The 22512-nt window shown below is 44.6% G+C and overlaps 1 protein-coding gene across 5 annotated transcripts in view; it reads right to left on the reverse strand.

Moving 5' to 3' along the window:
• Positions 1-5008: 5008 nt before the first annotated feature.
• LOC130369567 (ranaspumin-like) overlaps positions 5009-22512 on the reverse strand; it is a 120696-nt gene continuing 103192 nt past the window's right edge. For 4 of the 5 annotated variants that reach the window (XM_056574967.1, XM_056574966.1, XM_056574968.1 and 1 more), the window contains exon 15: positions 5009-5661. In XM_056574967.1, the coding sequence (XP_056430942.1) occupies positions 5045-5661 (617 nt within the window). In that variant the 3' untranslated portion in view covers positions 5009-5044. Of the gene's footprint in view, positions 5662-12865; positions 13139-22512 lie in introns of those variants that run through there. The other variant, XM_056574969.1, reaches the window with a different exon arrangement.

Consider the following 22512-nt stretch of genomic DNA (forward strand, 5'->3'; position numbering starts at 1 on the left):
CACCAGAGCCCGCACACCAACGCCAAGGTTTCTCAGATGGCACGGGACCTAACGCTAGCCTACCTGTGCGTAAAAAGCAAAAACCAGTGAAATCGCGGCATCCCGAACAGCTGTACTGCAGGAGGAAGGTCTCTTACCTTCCTTCCTGCAGTCCGATCGCCGAATGAATGCTTCAAGCCTGAGATCCAGGCTTGAGCATTCAATCGCCGAAAACACTGATTGATGCATTCCTATGGAGATGCATCAATCAATGGTAAAGATCAGTACATGCAATGTTATAGCCCCCCCTTCCCCTAAAAAAAGTTTGAATCACCGGGCATTTCCAAGAATAAAGAAAAACAGTGTAAATAAAAATAAACATATGTGGTATCGCCGCGTGTGGAAATTTCCGAATTATAAAAATATTATGATTTTTAAACCGCACGTTCAATGGTGTACGTGCAAAAAAATTCAAAACTACAAAATAGCGTATTTTTGGTCACTTTTTATATCAAGAAAAGATGAATAGAAAGCGATGAAAAAGTCCGATCAATGCAAAAATGAAACCGAAAAAACCTTCAGATCACGTCGCAAAAATTGAGCCCTCATAGCCCCCTGAACATGAAAAAATTAAAAAGTTATAGGGCTCAGAAAATGACAATTTTAAATGTATAAATTTTCCTGCATGTATTTTTTTTTTTTCAGTAGTAATACAAAATCAAAACGATACAAGTAGGGTATCATTTTAACCTTATGGACCTAGAGAATAAAGAAAAGTTGTCATTTTTAACGAACAATGTACTATGTAGAAACGGAAGCCCCCAAAAGTTACAACATGGCATTTTTTTCAATTTTGTCGCACAATGATTTTTTTTTCCGTTTCGCCGTAGATTTTTGGGTACAATGACTGATGTCATTACAAAGTTGAATTGGTGGCGCAAAAAATAAGCCATAATACAAATTTTTATGTACAATTGAAAGAGTTATGATTTTTTAAAGGTAAGGAGGAAAAAACGAAAGTGCAAAAAACGAAAAATGCCTGGTCCTTAAGGGGTTAAGGTTAAAATTAGCTTGGTCCTTAAGGGGGTAATTCCTGGCAAGTGTTACTCACCCTAAAAAGGGCGGCCCCACACAGAAAACTCTCTCTATTTCCACCTAAAAACCCTGGGAAATGGCAGTGTTTGTAGGGGGAAATAGGGAGAGGTTCCTTCTTGCCAAGAAGGGAATTAACAATGCGAGAGTAGGGCCTTACAGGGGAAGTTTTTACTGCCACTGGTTACAGTGGACCATACATTGTTCCCTTCCACCTTTTAGAGGTCTTTGCATCACATCAATACTTGGTGGTGTAGGTTGCAGAAGGTGTTTTTTGCACGCCTTTCCTAATCCTAATGCATATGCTCAATACTTACTTGTGGTCTGATGTCGAGAAATGTCTGTAACTTGGGAGCAGCACCTTAAATATCTTTAGAACTACCCATATTTGTGAAGTGTTGGTGTGGCACCATGGTCAATCTAGTCTGATGCATCAGGCATTGGTGGGTGGAAATCCTGGCTGATCCATGCCTGATTCATCTTCACAAAGGTCAGTCTCTTCACATTTTTGTGGACAGATGAGTTCTTTTTGGACACTAAACACCCGCTCTGATGGCACACCACTGGCCGGGCAGGACAGCTTTTCCAGGGCAAACTCTGCTAGTTGCAGCCACAAATCAAGTTTGGCTACCCAGAAGTCCAGCGGATCTTTAAGGTATGTTGGCATGGTCAAGTCAAGGAATGCCACCACCTGCTGGTTCAGGTCCTGCTCTAGGTCTACCTGCTGCTGATGAGTTGCTTCACTATGCGGATGAAGAAAGCTACTCATCAGCGACTATAGACTCAGGCTGCTGCTGATGGAGCTGGTACTGCTCCTGCCACCCAACCCATCCCCAGCAGCCATGGCAGTGGAAGGTGAGCGCAGAGGGCCCCCTGAGTCTGACCTGCGAGAGGATGGAGGATGGCACTGACTAAGTGGACTGTCTCTGTAGTAGGTCAGTTTGTCCTCTCTCTCTCAGTGGGTGTAAAAAAGGCTGCCATTTTGTGCCGGTGGCGAGGGTCCAATAAGGTGGAGACCCAGAAGTCATCCTGCTGCCGAATGGTGACACTCACTACGCAAGCAAGTGAGCATGCATCATGCCATTTGTGCAAGTGACTCAGAGGGACTCCCTGCCTCCATCTCCACTGCATACTGCCACGGGCTCATGTGGCCATAAGATGAAGGCGCCATGTCTCCAGTGCCCTGACCAGCCCTCATTTTCAACAGGTGTCTTAGTAGATGAAGCTGTGGAATGACGTTGTTCATCCCGTAATCCTGGTGACTGACTAATAATGTGGCTTCCTCAAAGGGCCTGACCAAACGGCAGGTGTCACGTATGAGCTGCCACTGTTTAACGTTGTTATACAGGGGAGTCCCCCTATCCGCTCGGATCATCAAGAAATCGATGATGGCTTTTCTCTGTTAGTATAGTCGGTCCAACATATGGAGGGTGGAATTTCAACGTGTGGAATCGTCACACTGAGCACACTGGCACTGAGACTTGTCCGTGCAGTGGAGGCTGAGTACAAGGTGGAGGATATGGAGGCGGAGTTGCACACTATCACAGGACCAATGGCCTAAGAGCATTGAGGTGGAAGCAGCGTGACCTGTCCAAGTTGATGTTGTGGCTGTGCAGGAACCACATTCACCCAGTGGGCCTTAAAGACATGTATTGTCCCTGACTGTAGTTATAGTTCCACATGTCGGCGCTGCCGTGCACTTTGATACACACCGACAGGCTGAAGGACTGGCCCACCTTCTGGTCCACAAAATTGTGCAGGGCTGGTACTGCCTTTTTCGCAAAGAAATGACTGCTTGGGAGACTCCACCTTGGCTCGTCACAAGCCCTCAGTTCCCTGAAAGGTGCAGAGTTCCCCATTTGAAAAGGGAGGTACTGCAGCACCAGCAATTTGGACAGGAGCGAATTTAGCTTCTGCACCGTTGGATGAGTGGGCGCATACTGTTGTCTCTTGGACATGGCTTTGGCGATGGATTACTGGCAGAATGACTGACTCGAAGTAGGAGGAGCAGGAGCATCTGGAGCAACAGAAGATGGGTATAACACACAGCTCCCTTCGGCTGAGGTGGTGGAGCCTTGGCTGTCTTAAACAGGGAATGGCGTGCCACTGGGTGATGCAGCAGGCTGGACCACCACATCAGAGCCACGGTTCTCTCAGGCTGCTTTGTGTTGACATTGCATATGTTGACACCGGGCCGTGGTGCCAACATTGGGACCCTGGCCACGCTTCACCTTCTGTCGACAAATCTGGCATGTGGCCAGGTCAACATCCTCCTGATGCTTGAGGAAAAACTGCTTCACCGCAGAGTAGAGTGCGATTGAGTGAGTTCCAAGTGCGATTGGCTTCATCATCATCGAGTTGTGTCTGCACGTCACTGATGTACTCCTCAGGTCCCTCAACAGTGTCTGCTTCAAAAGCCTGCACGCTCACAACACCACCTCCCACACCACTCTCCTCATCACTACTTTCCTGCCTAGCGGAGGAAGCGGCGGATGTCTCCTCCACTTCTTAGCCGGGTAGAAGCTACTGACTGTCCTCTAGTAGATCATGCTTCTAAATAGTGGAGCTGAACCCACAGCATAAGATACTTCTGTGGGGGAGGTAACAGCATAGGACAGAGGCAATGGGAGGACAGGGACGGGGAGGACAATGCGCTCCTCTATGCTTAAAGCAGTATTTGTCTACAACACCAGCAGGTGTGTACTTTTGACTGGCCTTTCACAGTATCTAGGCTCTTATGACTTTAACAGGAACAAAATAGTATACCCCTTAGATGTATGTATGTGGTATGCACTTATGTGGGGAGTACAATGCGCTCCACTATGCTTAAAACAGTATTTGTCTACAACATCAACAGGTGTGTACTTTTGGCTGGCCTTTCACAGTGTCTAGGGTCTTAAAAATTTAATAGGAACAAAATAGTACACCACTGAGATGTACGCATGTGGTATGCACTTATAAGGGGAGGACAATGCGCTCCAGTACGCTTAAAACAGTATTTGTGTACAACACCAGCCGGTGTGTACTTTTGCCTTGCCTTTCACAGTATCTAGGCCTTTAAGACTTTAACATGAACAAAATGGTACACCACTTAGATGTACATATGTGGTATGCACTTATGAGGGGAGATCAATGCGCTCCAGTACGCTTAAAACTGTATTGACAGTATGTACAACATTAGCAGTACACAACAGTGCTGCAGCACACCGTCACATTGTACTACACCCAAAATTGCACTTTCTCTCTCAATCTCACTCCCTTCCCTATCAGTGCTTCTTGGCTAGATTTGGGTATGAGGTGAATCGCTGATATAAAAAGCTTTTCTGTGCAACACACTGCTCTCTGCCCCTCTCTGTAATAGAACACTGATGTGACTGGGAGGGGAATCGCTGCAAAAAAAAAACGCTTTTCTGTGCAACACACACTGCTCTGTCCCTCTCTCTCTGCAATAGAAAGTTGATGTAACTGGGAGGTGAATCGCTGCTGGAAAAATCCTTTTCTGTGCAACACACACTGCTGTCTGTCCCTCTCTCTCTCTCTGCAATAAAAGGCTGAAGTGACTGGCCTCAAAATGGCTGCAGGTTATATAGGGCTGTGACATCACAGGGGTGGCTGGCTGCTGATAGGCTGCATGCTGCATGTGATTCAGGGTCATCCCACCTACCCTTGTTCCCGCCTTCCCAGGATTCCTTGCCTCATGTCCTCCCATGATGATCCACCATTTTAGATGCCATGGAGCCTGGACCGCACTTAATGAAGTTTAATGAAGTGATTCGCGTTCCTTGCGAATCAAATTTTTCTGAAATTCGTAACGAATTCGGATTCATCAGATTCGATTCGCTCATCCCTAGTTACAGTAGGTAAATGTTAAGCATATTAGATTTTTTTTTTAAGTAAGACAATAACATAAAAACAACATAAATTGGCTACAGTTTTAATCATTTTGACCCACAGAATAAACAGAACGTAATTGTTACCATTTTTTTCTTTTTTGTATTCTCTTTGTCTCAATGATGGTGGTTGTTGGTGATGTAGTCTCAGTAATGGTGGTGCTTGGTGATGTAGTCTCAATGATGGTGGTGCTTGGTGATGTAGTCTCAATGATGGTGGTGGTTGGTGATGTATTCTCAGTGATGGTGGTGGTTGGTGATGTAGTCTCAGTGATGGTGGTGGTTGGTGATGTAGTCTCAGTGATGGTGGTGGTTGGTAATGTAGTCTCAGTGATGGTGGTGGTTGGTGAGGTAGTAGTCTGAGAGGTTGTAGAAATGCAATCAGGACTACAGCAGTAAAAACTGATCTCATAGTTGAGACACACATGCATGAACCCTGTCTGATCTTGGTTTTTACAGGTGAGCCCAGTGGAGACATCACAGGTCACAATCTGTCCCAGCTGGTCTAGGTGTATATCAGGGTATTTCTGTGCTCTGCAGGAAGTGTCCTCTGTCTTCCATGACTCCTTCTCACACACTTTATATCCAGCGTTCTCAATGTTCTCATAGGTCTCATCATCTCCTCCATTTGGCTCATATTTGGGATAATTCACATCAAACCATTGTGACCATGTACATAGATGCTCACAAGTGACAGGTGCTAAATAAAACAAAAAAACATGTATGAATTCAATTACAGGATTTTTTTTTTTTACCAAAAAATTAAAATAAAATAAAGCCATCTCTAATCAAATAAAAAGCTCTCTTACATTACATAGAGTTATGTAAATCAGATCCCAATGCTCCAGTACTTGTTAGCAGCAGTAGGCCCCAGCTAATGTTGTGCTGTTTATTTCACCCTGACACCATTCTCCCTGCTGCCGCCTCTTTTCATGCCAGAGCAAGACAACAAAGGAGTTTGGCCTCCTGCTGTTTCTGGTTTGGTATTAAACCTATTTAACCTGCCTCCTATATTCCTCCATCCTCCCCCTTCACAGAATTACAACCCCTCCTGCCACATAGCTGAGAAAAAGAGTTGTATGTCTATTTGTATGTGAGTGCGTACTGGTCCTGGATTGTAACCCACCCCTTAACAAACATTTTTCAACAAGCATTATTTTTATTATTTATTTTCTGAAAATATTAACATTGTATCACAAATACTTACAATATCATAATACACACTTAAAGGGGTACTCCGGTGAATTATTATTATTTTTTTTTTAAATCAACTGGTGTCAGAAAGTTAAACAGATTTGTAAATGACTTCTATTAAAAAATCTTAATCCTTCCTGTACTTATTAGCTGCTGAATACTTCAGCGGAAATTCTATTTGAAACACAGAGCTGTCTGCTGACATTACGAGCACAGTGCTCTCTGCTGACATCTCTGTCCATTTTATGAACTGTCCAGAACAGCATATGTTTGCTATGGGGATTTCCTTTTACCCTAGACAGTTCCTAAAATGGACAGAGATGTCAACAGAGAGCTCTGTGCTCATGATGTCAGCAGACAGCTCTGTGTTTCAAACGGAAAATAATTTCCACTGTAGTATTCAGCAGCTAATAAGTACAGGAAGGATTAAGGTTTTTTAATAGAAGTAATTTACAAATCTGTTTAACTTTCTGGCACCAGTTGATTTAAAAAAAAAAAAAAAGTTTTTCACCGGAGTACCCCTTTAATCAATCTCCCCCACCTCATCTGCTTTCCCCACCCAGGAGTGGGGAGAAAAAAATGAATAAAATAATAATCATAATACCATATACCCCAATAGTAGATCAATTATCAATGGAAAATTTTACCATAAGCCCCAAGATACCTCAAATTGCTTCTTTCTTTTACTAGAGCTACCCATTATTGCCCTTTCATAGTTTTCTATTCTCTTTACTAATACCCTCCATTGTTGAAAAGTAGGAGCTTTAGGCACGAATCAAAATCTTAAAATAAGTTGTTTAGCTAGTATGGTTAATTTAGGGAATAAATTCTTCAACATACCCCACTCTGACCCATCGCCAAGAACAACCGATTTTATATTCCATTCACAGTCAAGTTTCAACTTATCCCAAATACATTCCCTTATCTCGTTCCAGAAAAGGGCCACCTCGGGGCAATTCCAAATAAGATGAATGAAATCAGCCCAAAACTGATCACATTTTGGACAATTATGATTCTTTCTGCATTTTATCTTCCATAACATCAAGGGGGAATAGTATAATTGGTAAATGATCCTTAACTGTAACAATTTAAACTTTTTATTGAAGGAGCATTTGCTTACATTTACCCATATATTATCCCATGTTTGATCTTCCAGATTCTCACCTACTTTAACCCATTTCTGTTTAATCCTTTCATGAAAGTTATCTAGTGATTTCCTAATTAACCCCCTATACACAGTTCTCATTGACTTATTTCTACCGGACAATCCGCTATAAACTAAATTAATTAATGTGTAGAGATCTTAAATAAATGTAAATTTTTAGTGTATTTTTTGTGTATTTTTAAGCCTCTCTCAATTGTAAATACTAGGGATGAGCAAATCGAATCTGATGAATCTGAATTCATTACCAATTTCAGGAAAAATTTGATTAGTAACGAATGAGAATATCGACGCGATTCGATTGCGCAAATCGCTTTATTAAACTCCAATTAGTGCGGTCCAGGCTCCAGGGGCCAGGCATCTAAAATGGCGTATCCACATATGAAAACATGGGGCAAGTAATCCTGGGAAGGTGGGAACAAGGGTCGGCGGGATGATCCTGAATCACATGCAGCATGGAGCCAATCAGCAGCCAGTCACCCCTGTGATGTCACCGCCCTATATAATCGACAGCCATCTTGTGGCCACTCACATCAGTGTTCTATTGCAGAGAGAGAGAGGGACAGAGAGCAGTGCGTTGCACAGAAAAGTTTTTTTTACAGCAGCAATTCACCTCAAGCCCAAATCCAGCCTAGAAGCACTGATAGGGAAGTGAGAGAGATTGAGAGAGAAAGTGCATTTGTGGGTGTATTGCAACAGTGATTCACCTCAAGCCCAAATCCAGCCTAGAAGAACTAACAGGAAAGGGAGTGAGGTTGAGAGAGAAAATGCAATTTTGGGTGTAGCACAGTGTGCTGCCGCACTGGTGTGTACAACAACTAAAGAGTTAATAGTAGCCAGCCAGTTAGGGTGAGCAGAGCACTAAAAGTGTATTGTCCTCTATTAAGTGTAACCTGTGCGTACATCTAAGTATTGTACCATTTTGTTCCTGTTAAAGTCTTAAGGGCCTAGATACTGTGAAAGGCCAGCCAAAAGTACACACCTACTGGTGTTGTAGACAAATACTGTTTTAAGCGTAGTGGAGCGCATTGTACTCCCCTCATAAGTGCATACTACATACGTACATCTAAGTGGTGTACCATTTTGTTCCTGTTAAAGTCTTAAGAGCCTAGATACTGTGAAAGGCTATCCAAAAGTGCACACCTGCTGGAGTTGTAGCAAAATATTGTTTTAAGTGTAGTGGAGCAGATTGTACTTCCCTTATAAGTGCATATCACATACAGTACGTACATCTAAGTGGTGTACCATTTTGTTCCTGTTAAAGTCTTAAGGGCCTAAATACTGTGAAAGGCCAGCCAAAAGTACACACCTGCTAGTGTTGTATACAAATGCTGTCTTAAGCGTAGCAGAGTGTATTGTTCTCCCCTCATATAGGCACTGAGTTTGTCAGCCAGAAAAGTGCTAAGACATGCCCAGAGAAGTGGCAGACTCCTAAATTCATCAGGCAGAGGTCGCAGCCGACTAGGCGTGAGTGGCAGCAAGAGTGGCAGCGAGAGGCCTGAGCTTTCGGTATCAGCTAGCGGTCTTTTCTCGACCAGCAACCAATCTGCTGTCATTGATTGATTAACACAGTCATCCACTTCATCACAAGTGACATCTGACATCCCCAGTCTACAGTCGGTGGGTTCCTCAGACACAATGGTCCGGGAGCAGTCTATGTCCTCCCATTGACTCTGTCCTATGCTGTTCCCTCCCCCACAGAAGTATCTTAAGCTGTGGGTTCAGCTCCACTATTTAGTGAGGATGCTCTACTAGAGGACAGTCAGCAGCTACTGCCCAGCCAAGAAGCTGAGGAGACATCCACAGCTTCCTCCACTAGGTGGGCAAGTAGGGATGAGAAGAGTGGCGTGGGAGGTGGTGTTGCGAGCGCTCAGGCTCCTAAAGCAGACACTGTTGAGGAACCTGAGGAGGACATCAGTGACATGCAGACACAACACGATGATGATGAAACCGATCGCACTTGGGAGTCTGGTGCAGAAGGGGCTTCATCATCATCAGGAGAAGAGGGTTGTAGGTTGCCCATGAGGCAACAGCTGAGCCAACAAGATGGTAGCATGGTTGGCAGTCAGCATGGTGGCAGATGTGGAAAGTCTGGAGCCAAACGTGACCACCTGCTTCGCGGCAGCCTACCTTCCCGGGAGGTAGTGGAACAGGGGTTCCTGGAGTCGGCAGCAGTAGCAGTCAATCAGTGCGGACTGTTGGTGGGAAAATCAGCAACTCGGCGGTGTGGCAGTCTTTCATCAAGCATCCGGAGGATGTTAACCTGGCCACATGCCAGATGTGTCGACAGAAGGTGAAGCGAGGGCCAGGGTCCAAATGTTGCTACCTCGGCCCAGCGTTAACATATGCAGTGTCAACATATAGTGGCCTGGGAGAACCGTAGCTCCGATGTGGTGGTCGGGTATGCTGCATCACCCAGTGTCATGCCGCTGCCTGTTTCAGCCAGCCAAGGCTCCATCACCTCAGCCGAAGGGAGCTGTGTGTCATACTCTTCTTCTGTTGCTCCAGATGCTCCTGCCTCTCCTTCTTCGAGTCAGTCATTACGCCAGCAATCCATCGGCTCGGCAGTTGATGACTTATACTGCATAAATTAGTTCAGCTTTCAGGTGCTCCCGTGGGCTGGCAAAGGTGGATACAGTCCTAGGAGACTCTTTCCTAGGACTGTATCCACCTTTTCCAGCCCAACAGAGCACCTGATAGCTGAACTAATTTATGCAGGATAAGTCATCAACTGCCGAGCCAAGAAGTTTGCGACGAATCGAATTTACTATAAGTTCGCTCATCTTTAGTTTCAACACGTTGGAATTCCACCCTCCATATGTTGGACCAACTATACGAACAGAGAAAAGCCATAAATGATTCCCTGATGATCCAATCGGATGGATTTTTTTAACACCCACTGAGAGGGAGGACAAACTGACCTACTACAGAGACATCCTATGTAGTCAGCTGGCCGATGCCTATCTGCGCCATCGTCCATCCTCTTGCAGGTCAGACTCCGGGGGCCCCTTGTGCTCACCTTCCATTGCCATGGCTTCTGGGGAGGGGTGGCAGGAGCAGTACTAGCTCCATCAGCAGCAGCCTGAGTCTACAGTCACTGATGAGTAGCTTTCTTCAACCGCATAGTGAAGCAACTCATCAGCAGCAGGTAGACCTGGAGCAGGACCTGAACCAGCAGGAGGTGGCATACCTTGACATAACCATGCCAACAGACCTGGAAGATCTGCTGGACTTCTGGGCAGCCAAACTTGATTTGTGGCCGCAACTAGCAGAGTTTGCCCTGGAAAAGCTGTCCGGCCCTGCCAGTAGTGTGCCATCAGAGCGGTTGTTTAGTGCGGCGGAGGCCATAGTAATCCAAAGGAGAACTCGTATGTCCACAAAAAATGTGGAGACTGACCTTTGTGAAGATGAATCAGGCATGGATCAGCCAGTATTTCCACCGACCAATGCCCGATGCTTCAGAGTAGACTGACCATGGTGCCACACCAACACTTCACAAATATGGATTGTGCAAAACATATTTAAGGTGCTGCTCCCCAGTTACAGACATTCCTCCGCATCAGACCACAAGTACGTATTAAGGCTATGCATTAGCTAAAAGTTAACTTTTCTTATGACAAAATATATGTACCTAACATTTTTTTTAAATCAAACAAAAGGAAAGATGTGCAAAAAACACCTTGTGTGACCTACACCAGAAAGTATTAATGTGATGCAAAGTCCTTTAAAAGGTGGAAGGGAACAACAAATGGTCCATTTTAACCGGTGGGGGTAAAAACTTCCCATGTAAGGCCCTACTCTCGCATTATTAATTCCCTTCTTGGCAAGTGTTACTCGCCCTAAATGGGCGGCCCCACACAGGAACCTCTCCCTATTTCCACCTACAAACACTGCCATTTCACAGGGTTTTTAGGTGGAAAAAGAGAGAGAGTTTCCTGTGTGGGGCCGCCGTTTTTAGGGTGAGTAACACTTGCCAAGAAGGGAATTAATGGGACGAGAGTAGGGCCTAATATGGGAATTTTTTACCCCCACCTGCTACAATGGACAATAGTCTCATACTGCCACCATATGTTCTCCTCATGCTGATACCACCTTCAGGCTGTCTCATACTACCACTGCATGTTCTCCTCATGCTGATGCCAGCTCCAGACTGTCTCATACTGCCACCATATGTTCTCCTCATGCTGATTCCACCTCCAGGCGGTCTTATTCTGCCACCATATGTTCTCCTCATGCTGATGCCAGCCCCAGACTGTCTCATACTGCCCCCGTATGTTCTCCTCATGCTGATGCCAGCTCCAGACTGTCTCATACTGCCACCATATGTTCTCCTCATGCTGCTGCCACCTCCAGGCTGTCTCATTCTTCAACTATATCGTCTCCTCATGCTTCTGCCACCTCCAGGCTGTGTCAGTCACTATATGGTCTCCTCATGCTGCCAACTCCTCCACGCTGTTTCATTCAGCCACTATATGGTCTCCTCCTTCGGCCCCCAGTCCAGGCTGTGTCATTCAGGCACTATGTGGTTTCCTCATGCTGCCGCGGGAGGCCGATGCCAATTCAATGTTACCATTCCCTCCTCTTATGCACACTTAACCAATCAGTGGCTAATGTCGGTCAAAGTGAGTATGCATTTTGAAGAGACAAGGAAACAAACAGTGAGGACCAGGAGCATCAGAACAGCAGGTGCAGGTTTTTTTTTTATCCTACCCTGAGCTCTTTTAAAGTGCAACTGTCATGAAATCTTTGTGCAATTTGCAGGCTTTCATTATGGCAAAAAATGCTTTTATTCAAAGCCACTGACGGTCAGATAGGTGTGGCGTGAGGTACGCAATGCCCCGCCGCCACGCCCTCCCCCACGCCTGTGTAAGCGCTGGGACCGCTGTGTGATTGACACACAGGTCCCAGCGCATGCGCCCTTCAGATAATCTAACATGCTTGCCGTTGTGTGTCATCCAGCAAGCGCTCGCTCCCGCCGCCGTCTTCCTCCTCAGTGCGCCTGTGCAGAGCAGTGCGCAATCAGATAACTTCTCATTACTAGGTGCAGATAGGAAGCATGCTCTCTGCACCTAGCACTGCACAGGCGCACTGAGGAGGAAGATGACGGCGGGAGCGAGCGCTTGCTGGATGACACACAGCGGCGTGCAGGTTAGATTAGCTGAAGGGCACATGTGCTGGGACCTGTGTGTCAATCACACAGTTGTTCCAGCACTGACATACTGGGTAGGCTTGGGGGTGGGCGTGGTGGCGGCGGGGCATCACATACCTCACGCCACGCCTATCTGACCATCAGTGGCTTTGAATAAAACCATTTTTTTGCGTTATGAAAGCCTGCAAATTTCATGTAAAAATATTGCTATACACACAGTACAAAGGCTGTGTGCAGGTTATTGCACCATGATTTCATGACAGTTGCGATTTATGTGTAAAATAAAGGTAACACTGCATCTTTGTGTTTATTTACTGTAAAACCATAACTCATGTACACCTTTGAATGTGCACATCTCAAGCAACAATACAAAGGCAATACAAAACTTGTTTTGTTGCATTTTATTAGTCTACTCAAAGCAAAAGAATTCTTGAAAATGTTATTAGGAGTTGTACTTGTTATCACCGATACACTTTCTACATAGTCCCAAGTCACAATCTGCGATAGTTCTTGTAGTTCTTGACACATGCTCCTCAGAAGTTAGAATAACACTTTCAGGCAAGCTTTTATTGAAGAGGCAGAGAAGAGAAAGTTTGGTGGCTTCTATCTATTTGTAGACATATTTTTTGGCACCCCTGAGACAACCTTCATGTTTTGGATGCATTTAGATAACTGTAACAGACAAATAGACATTAAACATATGTGACATTATAAATATGCTATTATTATTATTGTTATATACACCACTTCTATATACAAATATTTCTCTTGAATGAGGATGTCTGAGATAAAGAGAAATATTAAGGAAGTAACATTTGGGCAATTATCCATTCACATGTCAAATCTCACAAATAAACTAGGATTCTGGAAGAATTGAGGTGGAAGTTGCCTTTGGCTATCACTATAAGGTGAGCTGTGGCTGTCAGTAATGGGAATTTTGGCGATTAATCATGGGAGCCTATAATTAGCAAAGATATATTAGATGTGGTGGATAGAGATGTCGCAAATTGTTCGCCGGCGAACAGTTCCCGGCGAACTTAGCATGTTTGCTTTCGCATCGCCGGGCGAACATATGTGAAGTTCGATTCGCCCCCTATACTTTAACATTGCGGTAAACTTTGACCCTGTGAGTCAGAGTCAGCAGACACATTACAGCCAATCAGCAGCAGTCCCTCCCTTCCAGACCCTCCTACCTCCTGCACGGACGCCATTTTTACCTTCATTTGGCATGCTGCGGGCTTAGAAAGTGGAGGGACAGAGAAGCTGCTCCTGCTGTCATAGGGAAAGCGATAGCTAGGTTGCTGCTAGGTGGTGTATTCAGGGTCCACTTTACTTCTAAAGCACTAGTCTAACATCTACTTTAAGGACAGCAATCAAAAAAGCCCTTTTTAGGGCTCAAATATCAGTCTGTGTCTTGCAACACCGTGATTGGGAGGGAACCGCTGGTTAAAAGGGGTACTCCAGTGTAAAACTTAAGTTCCTTCAAGCAACTAACTACAGTATTAAAAGGGCTATAAGTTCAGTCCGTGTGTCTTGCAACTGCTGGAGGCACCCTGGTTGGGGACCTCTGCTTAAAAGGGGAACTCTGTTGGCAACCTTTTTTGCTCATTGTCACACTAGTGCAAATCACATTTGGTGTGACAGTTGTTCAAATAAAATAAAAAAAATACCTTTTTTTGGCTGTGAAATAAAACCAGTGCTGCCTAAAGGGGGGCTCTAACTATGTGCTGCCTAATATGGGGGAATGATCTAGATATGTGCTGCCTAAAGGGGGCTCTATGTGCTGCCTAAAGGGAGGCTCTAACTATGTGCTGCCTAATATGGGGGAATCTATGTGCTGCCTAAAGGGGGGATCTAACTATGTGCTGCCTAAAGGGGGGATCTAACTATGTGCTGCCTAAAGGGGGCTCTATGTGCTGCCTAAAGGGAGGCTCTACCTATGTGCTGCCTAAAGGGGGGCTCTAATTATGTGCTACCAAACGTGGGGGAATCTATGTGCTGCCTAAAGGGGGGATCTAACTATGTGATGCCTAAAGGGGGCTCTATGTGCTGCCTAAAGGGAGGCTCTACCTATGTGCTGCCTAAAGGGGGGCTCTAATTATGTACTACCGAACGTGGGGGAATCTATGTGCTGCCTAAAGGGGGGATCTAACTATGTGATGCCTAAAGGGGACTCTATGTGCTGCCTAAAGGGAGGCTCTACCTATGTACTGCCTAAAGGGGGGCTCTAACTATGTGCTGCCTAATATGGAGGAATCTATGTGCTGCCTAAAGGGGGGATCTAAAAAACTGAATTGACTAGAAGGGAACCTCTAAAACATAGCTTTTAATATGCACATCTAAAAATGTACAAAAGTAGTATCAAAAAGTAGAAAAATAGACAATAAAAATTGTAATAATAATATTAACAGGCCGCCATCAGTATCCTGCCATATGTGTATACCTAAGCAAAGCGCATCATCTCTCCAGTCGTAAGGCTAAGTTACTGTTACGCAACCACTAACACCGCACAAAATCACAGGAGAGACAGCCCGCTATGCAGATAACACAGACAAATCATTATTCACAATACAATAACCATTATTAAACAATGCTGTAACAAACTATATTGCATATTGAACCGCTGATTATCTTGCTATTGAGGATAGTGACCTAAATAAGATTCCAGTACTCTATATCAAAGGAGAAATGAATCAGGATGTCTAGTCCACCAATGTATGCGAACTATAGATGACAAGTCCGCTGTTCACACTTAGCGCAGCCGCGCCTCCAAACCGGTAGCTATCCTTCAAATAGAATACATATCAGTATTGCTGGACTAATTTCACGGTGATCACAGTCCACTAGATCATACACTCCAAGATATTCGGTTCAATGCGGTATTAAATTGTCCTTGCAGAAAAAATGGTTATTGTCACGGACGTTTGACCAGCATGCAGTATTGATGTATATATATTGTCACAGCATTCAAATAGTGTATATGCACAGTATTGTAGTGTGGAATTTCTTAAATGTCCCCATTAGATGAATAAAGTAACTGGTTAACACTGTGCGATTTGAGCATATATTCAGCGTGTCTGCAGATTACTCCAGATAGGACTAATGTTGTCCACATATAATTGTTGATGTATATTGTCACAGCATTCAAGTAATGTATATGCACAGTATTGTAATGTGGAAATTCTTAAATGGCCCCATCAGATGCATAATATAGCCAATTCACACTGTGCAGTTTAGATTTATATTCAGCATGTCTATAGATTTCTCAACATAGGGCTATGTCTACATAAGCATAGGCAATTTGCAACACAGAAGCCTGATCTCCTAGTATGCCAGTATTCAGTCCATAGATATCTTAGATGTACATTCACGCTATGCGGTATATTCACTCACAGACTGCACACTAAGGCATATGTTACCGTCCATCAGTAGCTCCGGAGATAGTGCTGTGAGTATATTTAGGTGTGATAGCATACTCGGTAGATGAATATAGGTTGCAGTTTATTAAATGGCTTAATCTCCAGATGGATAGTTAGGAGTGCATTTAGACTATTCCCACACTAGGTGGTTTCCAATGTCCCCAGTTAGTTATGCAGACATACTGATATGCTGGCAAATACACTTAGCTGTATCCATAGATGCTTGATTCACGCCCGGACATCTGCATGCTGGTATATGACGACTGACGGCTCCTTCATATCATATCGTATTCATAAGGGGTCCAACGCGTTTCAATCGCTCAATATCCTCAGGGACCTTTCATAAGCTTGGTCTCCTTTACTGTCTTACAGTGCACATTTCGCACCTCGCATGCGGCTCTGATGGCGGCCGTGCTAAACTAACACACGCTACAAACTGATATACCTGCATTCACCTGTTCCCGCGGTCTAAGGCTCCAATCAGGGGTGTGCCACGTCACTGGGAGTGGCTATCTATGCACACCGCTGATACGATCTGCCAAGATCCGAAGGGACTAGGTATCTGTCAGTAGGTATCTAAAGACCTAGTACTGACTATATGTGTCGGGCGGAGGAGATGGACAACCGGCGTAATTAATTTTCATATAACCCAAGAAAAATAGAAAATATATAATAAGTTAAGAAGTCTCATCAATTGTATCAGCATGATAATAGCTACTTAAATAGGCAGCCAAGGGAATTATGGTATGTATAAAGAACCACAGTTCTATTCAATGAAAGATGCATAGGATATAAAGTCATTGAGGCCATGGGGTTTAACACATTCAAGCCTGAATGTCCATTCCGCTTCACGTTGAAGTAGAATCTTATCCCAACACCCCCCTCTCCTGGGGGGGGGGGTGATACGACATCAATGACTTGTGCTCTCAGGCTATCACCATTACTGGAATGACATTCGGCAAAGTGTTTGGCCACTGGGGTATCTCTTGAGTGCCTTATATCCCCTAGATGTTCCTGAAGGCGTTTTTTCAGGGGCCTAAACGTTTTCCCCACATAATTCAAAGGACACCCACAGGTAGGAAGATATATCACTCCCCTCGTCTCACAGTTAGCAAAGTGCCTATTCATGTAAGTTTGTTGTGTAGTGATACTCATGAATGTTTTACTCTTGATGATATGGGGACAGATGTTACATTTTCCACATGGAAAAGTTCCATGTGGTTTATTTGACATAAGCCACCCACCCTTAGATGGATTAGATTCAAAATGACTGTTAGTCAGTCTGTCTTTTAAGTTCCGTCCTCTTCTATAAGTGATTAGAGGTGTATTGGGAATCAGATCTTTTAACAACTTATCTGTATTCAGAAATCCAGTAGGTGCTAAGAATGTTTCTAACCTCTACAGCCTTTTCATCAAAAGTCCCAATAACCCTACTAAGTAAGTCTTCTGTCTGCCTATCTTTAGGGGTTAATAGATGTGTCCTTTGAGAACTAAGGGCTCGTTTATAGGCTCTCGAGGACTTTATTTGGATATCCTCTTGCTCGTAACCTAATACGTAGCTCATCTGCCTTCTTCTGAAATTCCTCAATCGTAGAACAATTCCTACGCATTCGAAGGTATTGCCCTGTTGGTATACCCTGCTTCAGTGAGAGAGGATGACAGCTGTCCCACCGAAGCAGGGTATTAGTGGCTGTCTCTTTCCTATGCACTGTAGTATGAACAGAACCATCCAGCATTACCTGAATTTTCAGATCCAAGAACTCCAATTGAAATTTGTGAATTGTACTAGTGAATACAAGCCCCAAGTCATTTTGATTAATCTGTTTGACAAACCTATGGAATTCATCTTCACTCGAGTTCCAGATGATGAAGACTATCTATATAACGAAGCCATAATAGAATATGGCCTGTCCAATATGACATGTCCTCACAAAATAAAAATTGGTCCTCCCACCAGCCGAGGTACAGGTTTGCGTAACTGGGGGCACAAGGGCTCCCCATCGCTGTACCTTGTTGCTGGTGGAAGGACCGCCCCTCAAAAACAAAATAATTCTTAGTTAGAACAAACTGCAAAAGTTGAAGTACCAAATGGTTATGTTCAACGTATTGTATTCCTCTGCTACGTAGGGAATGTTCAACTGCCCCCAACCCCTTATCGTGGGGGATGGAGGAGTAGAGCGCCTCTACATCCAACGATGCCAAGAATGCTCCCTCCTCCAATCTTAAATCTTCAATCTGTTTCAGAACATCCGTCGTGTCACGTACGTAGGAAGGTAGGGCATAGACAAATGGCCTGAGGACCGAGTCAACGTATTGACTCAGCCCCTGGGTCAGATTGTCTATGCCCGAAACGATAGGTCTACCACGCAGTGGGGAATACCCCTTGTGTTTCTTAGGGGTAGCATAAAAGCAGGCTATTCTTGGAGACTGCGGTCTTAGATAGTCATACTCTGTTCTATCAATTAATTTAGCAGAGAGGGCACAGTCTAGTATGGTCTGCAGTTCTTCACTGAATTGCCTAGTGGGATTATTAGATAACTGTGCATAGCACTGCTTATCGTTGAGGATATTTTCACACATAGCCTTATATTCCTCCCTGGTCATCAAAACAACTACAATAAGTACTATAAGTACCTATATTATATTACCTTATTATTATATTACCTTTAGCTACTGAAGAAAAGGCCCGCGGCCTTGAAACGCGTCTAGCCCAATATCTGCACCTTATCCATAAGTGTATATCACTTTAAATAGACTATATCTGCCATATTCCAATTGCAACAGCTGGATGCAACATTGCTGCACGCGCGCTGTTAGCGCCTTATTCACACGTGCAATCCGCACCACCTGTTACCTGCATCTACTCACAGCCCCGGTCGGCAGAGTTACTCCTGGACATCATCCTCCCCAAGGCCGGACGCCTCCCGTGCCAGCCCAGGACACTCGGACTCCCGGAGATTCAGCCACTCACCCAGCATACCACTCAGGCGGGCACCGATATCCAGAGTGCCGGACTCAGCCGTGCCAGCCTGGACCTGAGGACTCCGAAGGAGGGTGAGTGGTGCTGTGCACCGAGACTTGACATCTTCACCGCTGACAGTGTTTGCCACATTGTCTGCATTATTTAACTCAGTCGCCAGACAGGCACATCACTACTATCACTGAAGATTTGTCTAGGAATTTCCTATTGTAGCTACTGTCGCTACATTTACTACCATATACCCGTTACTCCGGATATACCTAAACTAATTGAGACTTTTCATTCTAGACATTCTTTGTGGATTTTTAATTGAATTATTCCTATGAACCATATGGACTGAGAACGTTTTCTCTTGATATATGCAGCAGATATTTTATTTATGGTTCACATAAATATTTTATATTTATAATTTCTACATATTACATTAGGTCTTTTGGGTGAAGGCAACACCTTTAACCTCAAGCACATTATTCCTTTTATCCTAAGTGAGCTACACATATTTTACATTTTCTAAAGTTGAGGGAGCTTCTCAAAAGTTCTGTTCACCAGGCTTGCAGAAATTTTCAAAAAAGCAATGCAATAACCCCCCAAACACATTTATAACACTGCCTAAGACCTCTAAAGCCCTATATAACACTGCTTAGGTCACCCAGGAATGTGTTCAAGTAGTTTCAAGGCTAAGTTAATGTCAAAGTTACATCGACATGGGGTACCCCATGGTAAACAGCTTGTTTAAAAACACATTGCATTAGCGGATTATATATTTTTTTTTAACACTAAAACAAAGCTGCATTAAGTATCCCATTTTGTTGGCAGCTGTCTGCTGGGATTAGTAACAGGTTTTGTGGCTGGCAATTGAAGACGCAATGGCCTTTTCCAAGCTTTCCAAAAAGTATCCTGGGAGTTGCAACAGTATCGGTGTCCTAAAATAGTGAAGAAGAAATTGCTTTTGTATGAAAAGCTAACAAAATTATCCCTTTTTTGGGGGATCATGGATTGTGTATGTGTAGGCCTGGCTGGTAATAGCAGCAGCAAGGGTGATGAACTAGTGGTAGTTGTAGCCACCGGACATCAGGCTGTGGTTGACTGATTGTAGTTGTAATCAGTGGCAGCAGGCAGTGGTAGACTAGTGACAGTTGTAGTAGCCTGGGGACAGAAGGCAGTGGTGGACTGGTGGTAGGTGTAGTAGGCAGGGGGCAGCGCGCAGTGGTGGACTGGTGGAAGTTGTACTAGCATGCACACAGCAGACAGTGGTGGGTTTGTGGGAGTTGTAGTAGCCATCAGATGGAAGGCAGTGGTGAACAGGTGGTAGTTGTAGTTGTCAATAGACAATGGTGGACTGATGGTATTCATAGTTGTCAGCAGACAGCAGGCAGAGTGGTGAACTGGTGACAGTTGTAGACAGAACAAAAACAAGCAGGCAGTGGTGGATGGGTGGGAGTTGTAGAAAGCAGACAACAGGACAGCAGGTAATGGTGGACTGGTGGTAGTTGTGGTAGCAAGCAGCTGGCAGGCAGTGGTGGACTTGTGGGAGTTGTAGCCAGTGGACAGCTTGCAGTGGTGGACTGTGGGAGTTGTAGCCGTCATACATCAGGAGTGGGGGTAGTACTATCTAATCAGTAGCATCAGGCACAGAAATTTTTAATTCCTTACTGATCCATGCCTGAATCATTATTAACAAATGGGAATTTTTCCACGTTGCTGGCAGACAATCTTGCTTGCATAAGAGTGTTGCCTCCACCTGGTGTGCTGAACAATCTCTGATGCTCAACAAGATTGCATCCCATGAGCTAAAACCGCAGCAGATGGTCCCTATAACAGCCGCCAGTCGCTGAATGGACACTCCAATGATGCAGCCTGGCTGTGTCAGTGAAGCGCTGATCACACTGTATAACTCCAAGCAATAGGCATAGCATTATATGGTAAATACAATTTAACCATTGCACATTATTGTCCCCTATAAAATGGTAAAAAAGACCTTCCTCAAATAAAATTTTAAATCACCCTCCTTTTCTCATTTTACAAAAATAAAAATAAAAAATACAAATACAAGTTTATAAACATTTTGGTATCTCTGCATGAAGAATTGGCTGAACTGTTTAAATATAAAAATTACAATCCTGCACGATGAACAGCATAAGTGTAAAAAAAATACCAAACACCAGAAATGCTAATGGTCAGAAAAAATAAATAAAAATTGATCAAAAAGTTTAATCTAAACACAGAATTGTACCAATAAAAACTACAGAGCATGGCACTAAAAATGAGCCACATACAGCCCCATATAAGCAAAAATAAAAAAAAGGTTATAAGGGTCAGAACAGGTAAATTTTAACCCCATCAGGACCAAGGGCATTTCCTTTCACCGCAGGTAACCGGGCAGTGAGCAGAACGAGATGCCTGCTGAAATCGTTCAGCAGGTATCCTGTGCCAAAGCCTGGGGGGGTCCAATTCCGATCGGCGATCTGTGGTGATTCTGGGTCATGCGGGTCTCCAGTGACCCGGTGACAGCCCCGATCCCCCTGAAGGAATAGGAGTGAGCTGCCACCCCTCCTATCCCTGCTATTGGTCGGTCAGAAGCAACTAACCAATAGTAGATCAGGGGCGGGGTTAAAGTTCAGTTTCCTAGCTCTGCCCACCCACGGTAGACCGGGCAGAGCGGGGAAACTGTCCTGCAAGCGGCAGAGGTCCCTTAAGAGCGGCGATGATCAGCGGCGGGCGGAGATCCGCTCCCTGGTGTGGCGGCGATGAGGTGCGGCTCCATGGGGCGGTGATGTTGCCTAGCTACATCTGGAGAGCCACAGTTGGAGACCACTATACAGTGGTCTCTAAATAGTAGCCCTCCAGATGTTGCAAAACTACAACTTTCAGCATGCCCACACAGCAGTTTGCTGTCTGGGCATGCTGGGATTTGTAGTCTTAAAACATATGGAGGGCCACAGTTTGGAGATCAATGTGCGGTGGTTTCAAAACCATGGCCCTCTAAATCTTGCAAAACTACAACTCCTAGCATGCACGAACAGCAACTGGCTGTCTCGGCATGCTGAGAGTTTTAGTTGGGTGCCTCCAGCTGTTTCATAACTACAGTTCCCAACATACCCTTCGGTGATCAGTACATGCTGGGAGTTGTAGTTTTGCAACAGCTGGAGCCACACTGGTAGGGAAAATACTAAGTTAGGTAACAGAACCTAACTCAAGGCTTTCCAAGCAAAGTGCTTCCAGCTGTGCTGTTGCGAAACTACAACTCCCTGCATGCACGGTATTATAGTTTTGCAACAACTGTAGGTTACAGGGAACATTCACATGGGAGGGGGTTTACAGAGAGTTTCCTGCTTCAAGTTTGAGCTGCGGCAAATTTTCCACTGCAGCCCAAACTTCTAGCAGGAAACTCACCATAAACCCCAGCCAGTGCAAATGTACCCTAAAAGCACTACACTACACTACCACAAAATAAAGGGTAAAACACTACATATACACACCCTTACACTGTCCCCCCCCCTCCCCAATAAAAGTGAAAAACGTCTTGTATGGCAGTGTGTCCAAAACGGAGCCTCCAGCTATTGCAAAACAACAACTCTCAGCATGGCCAGACAGCCATTGACTGTCCAGGCATGCTGGGAGTTTAGCAACAGCTGGAGGCACCCTGT

The sequence above is a fragment of the Hyla sarda genome, chromosome 4, assembly GCF_029499605.1.
Source record: "Hyla sarda isolate aHylSar1 chromosome 4, aHylSar1.hap1, whole genome shotgun sequence".
Lineage (NCBI taxonomy): Eukaryota > Metazoa > Chordata > Amphibia > Anura > Hylidae > Hyla > Hyla sarda.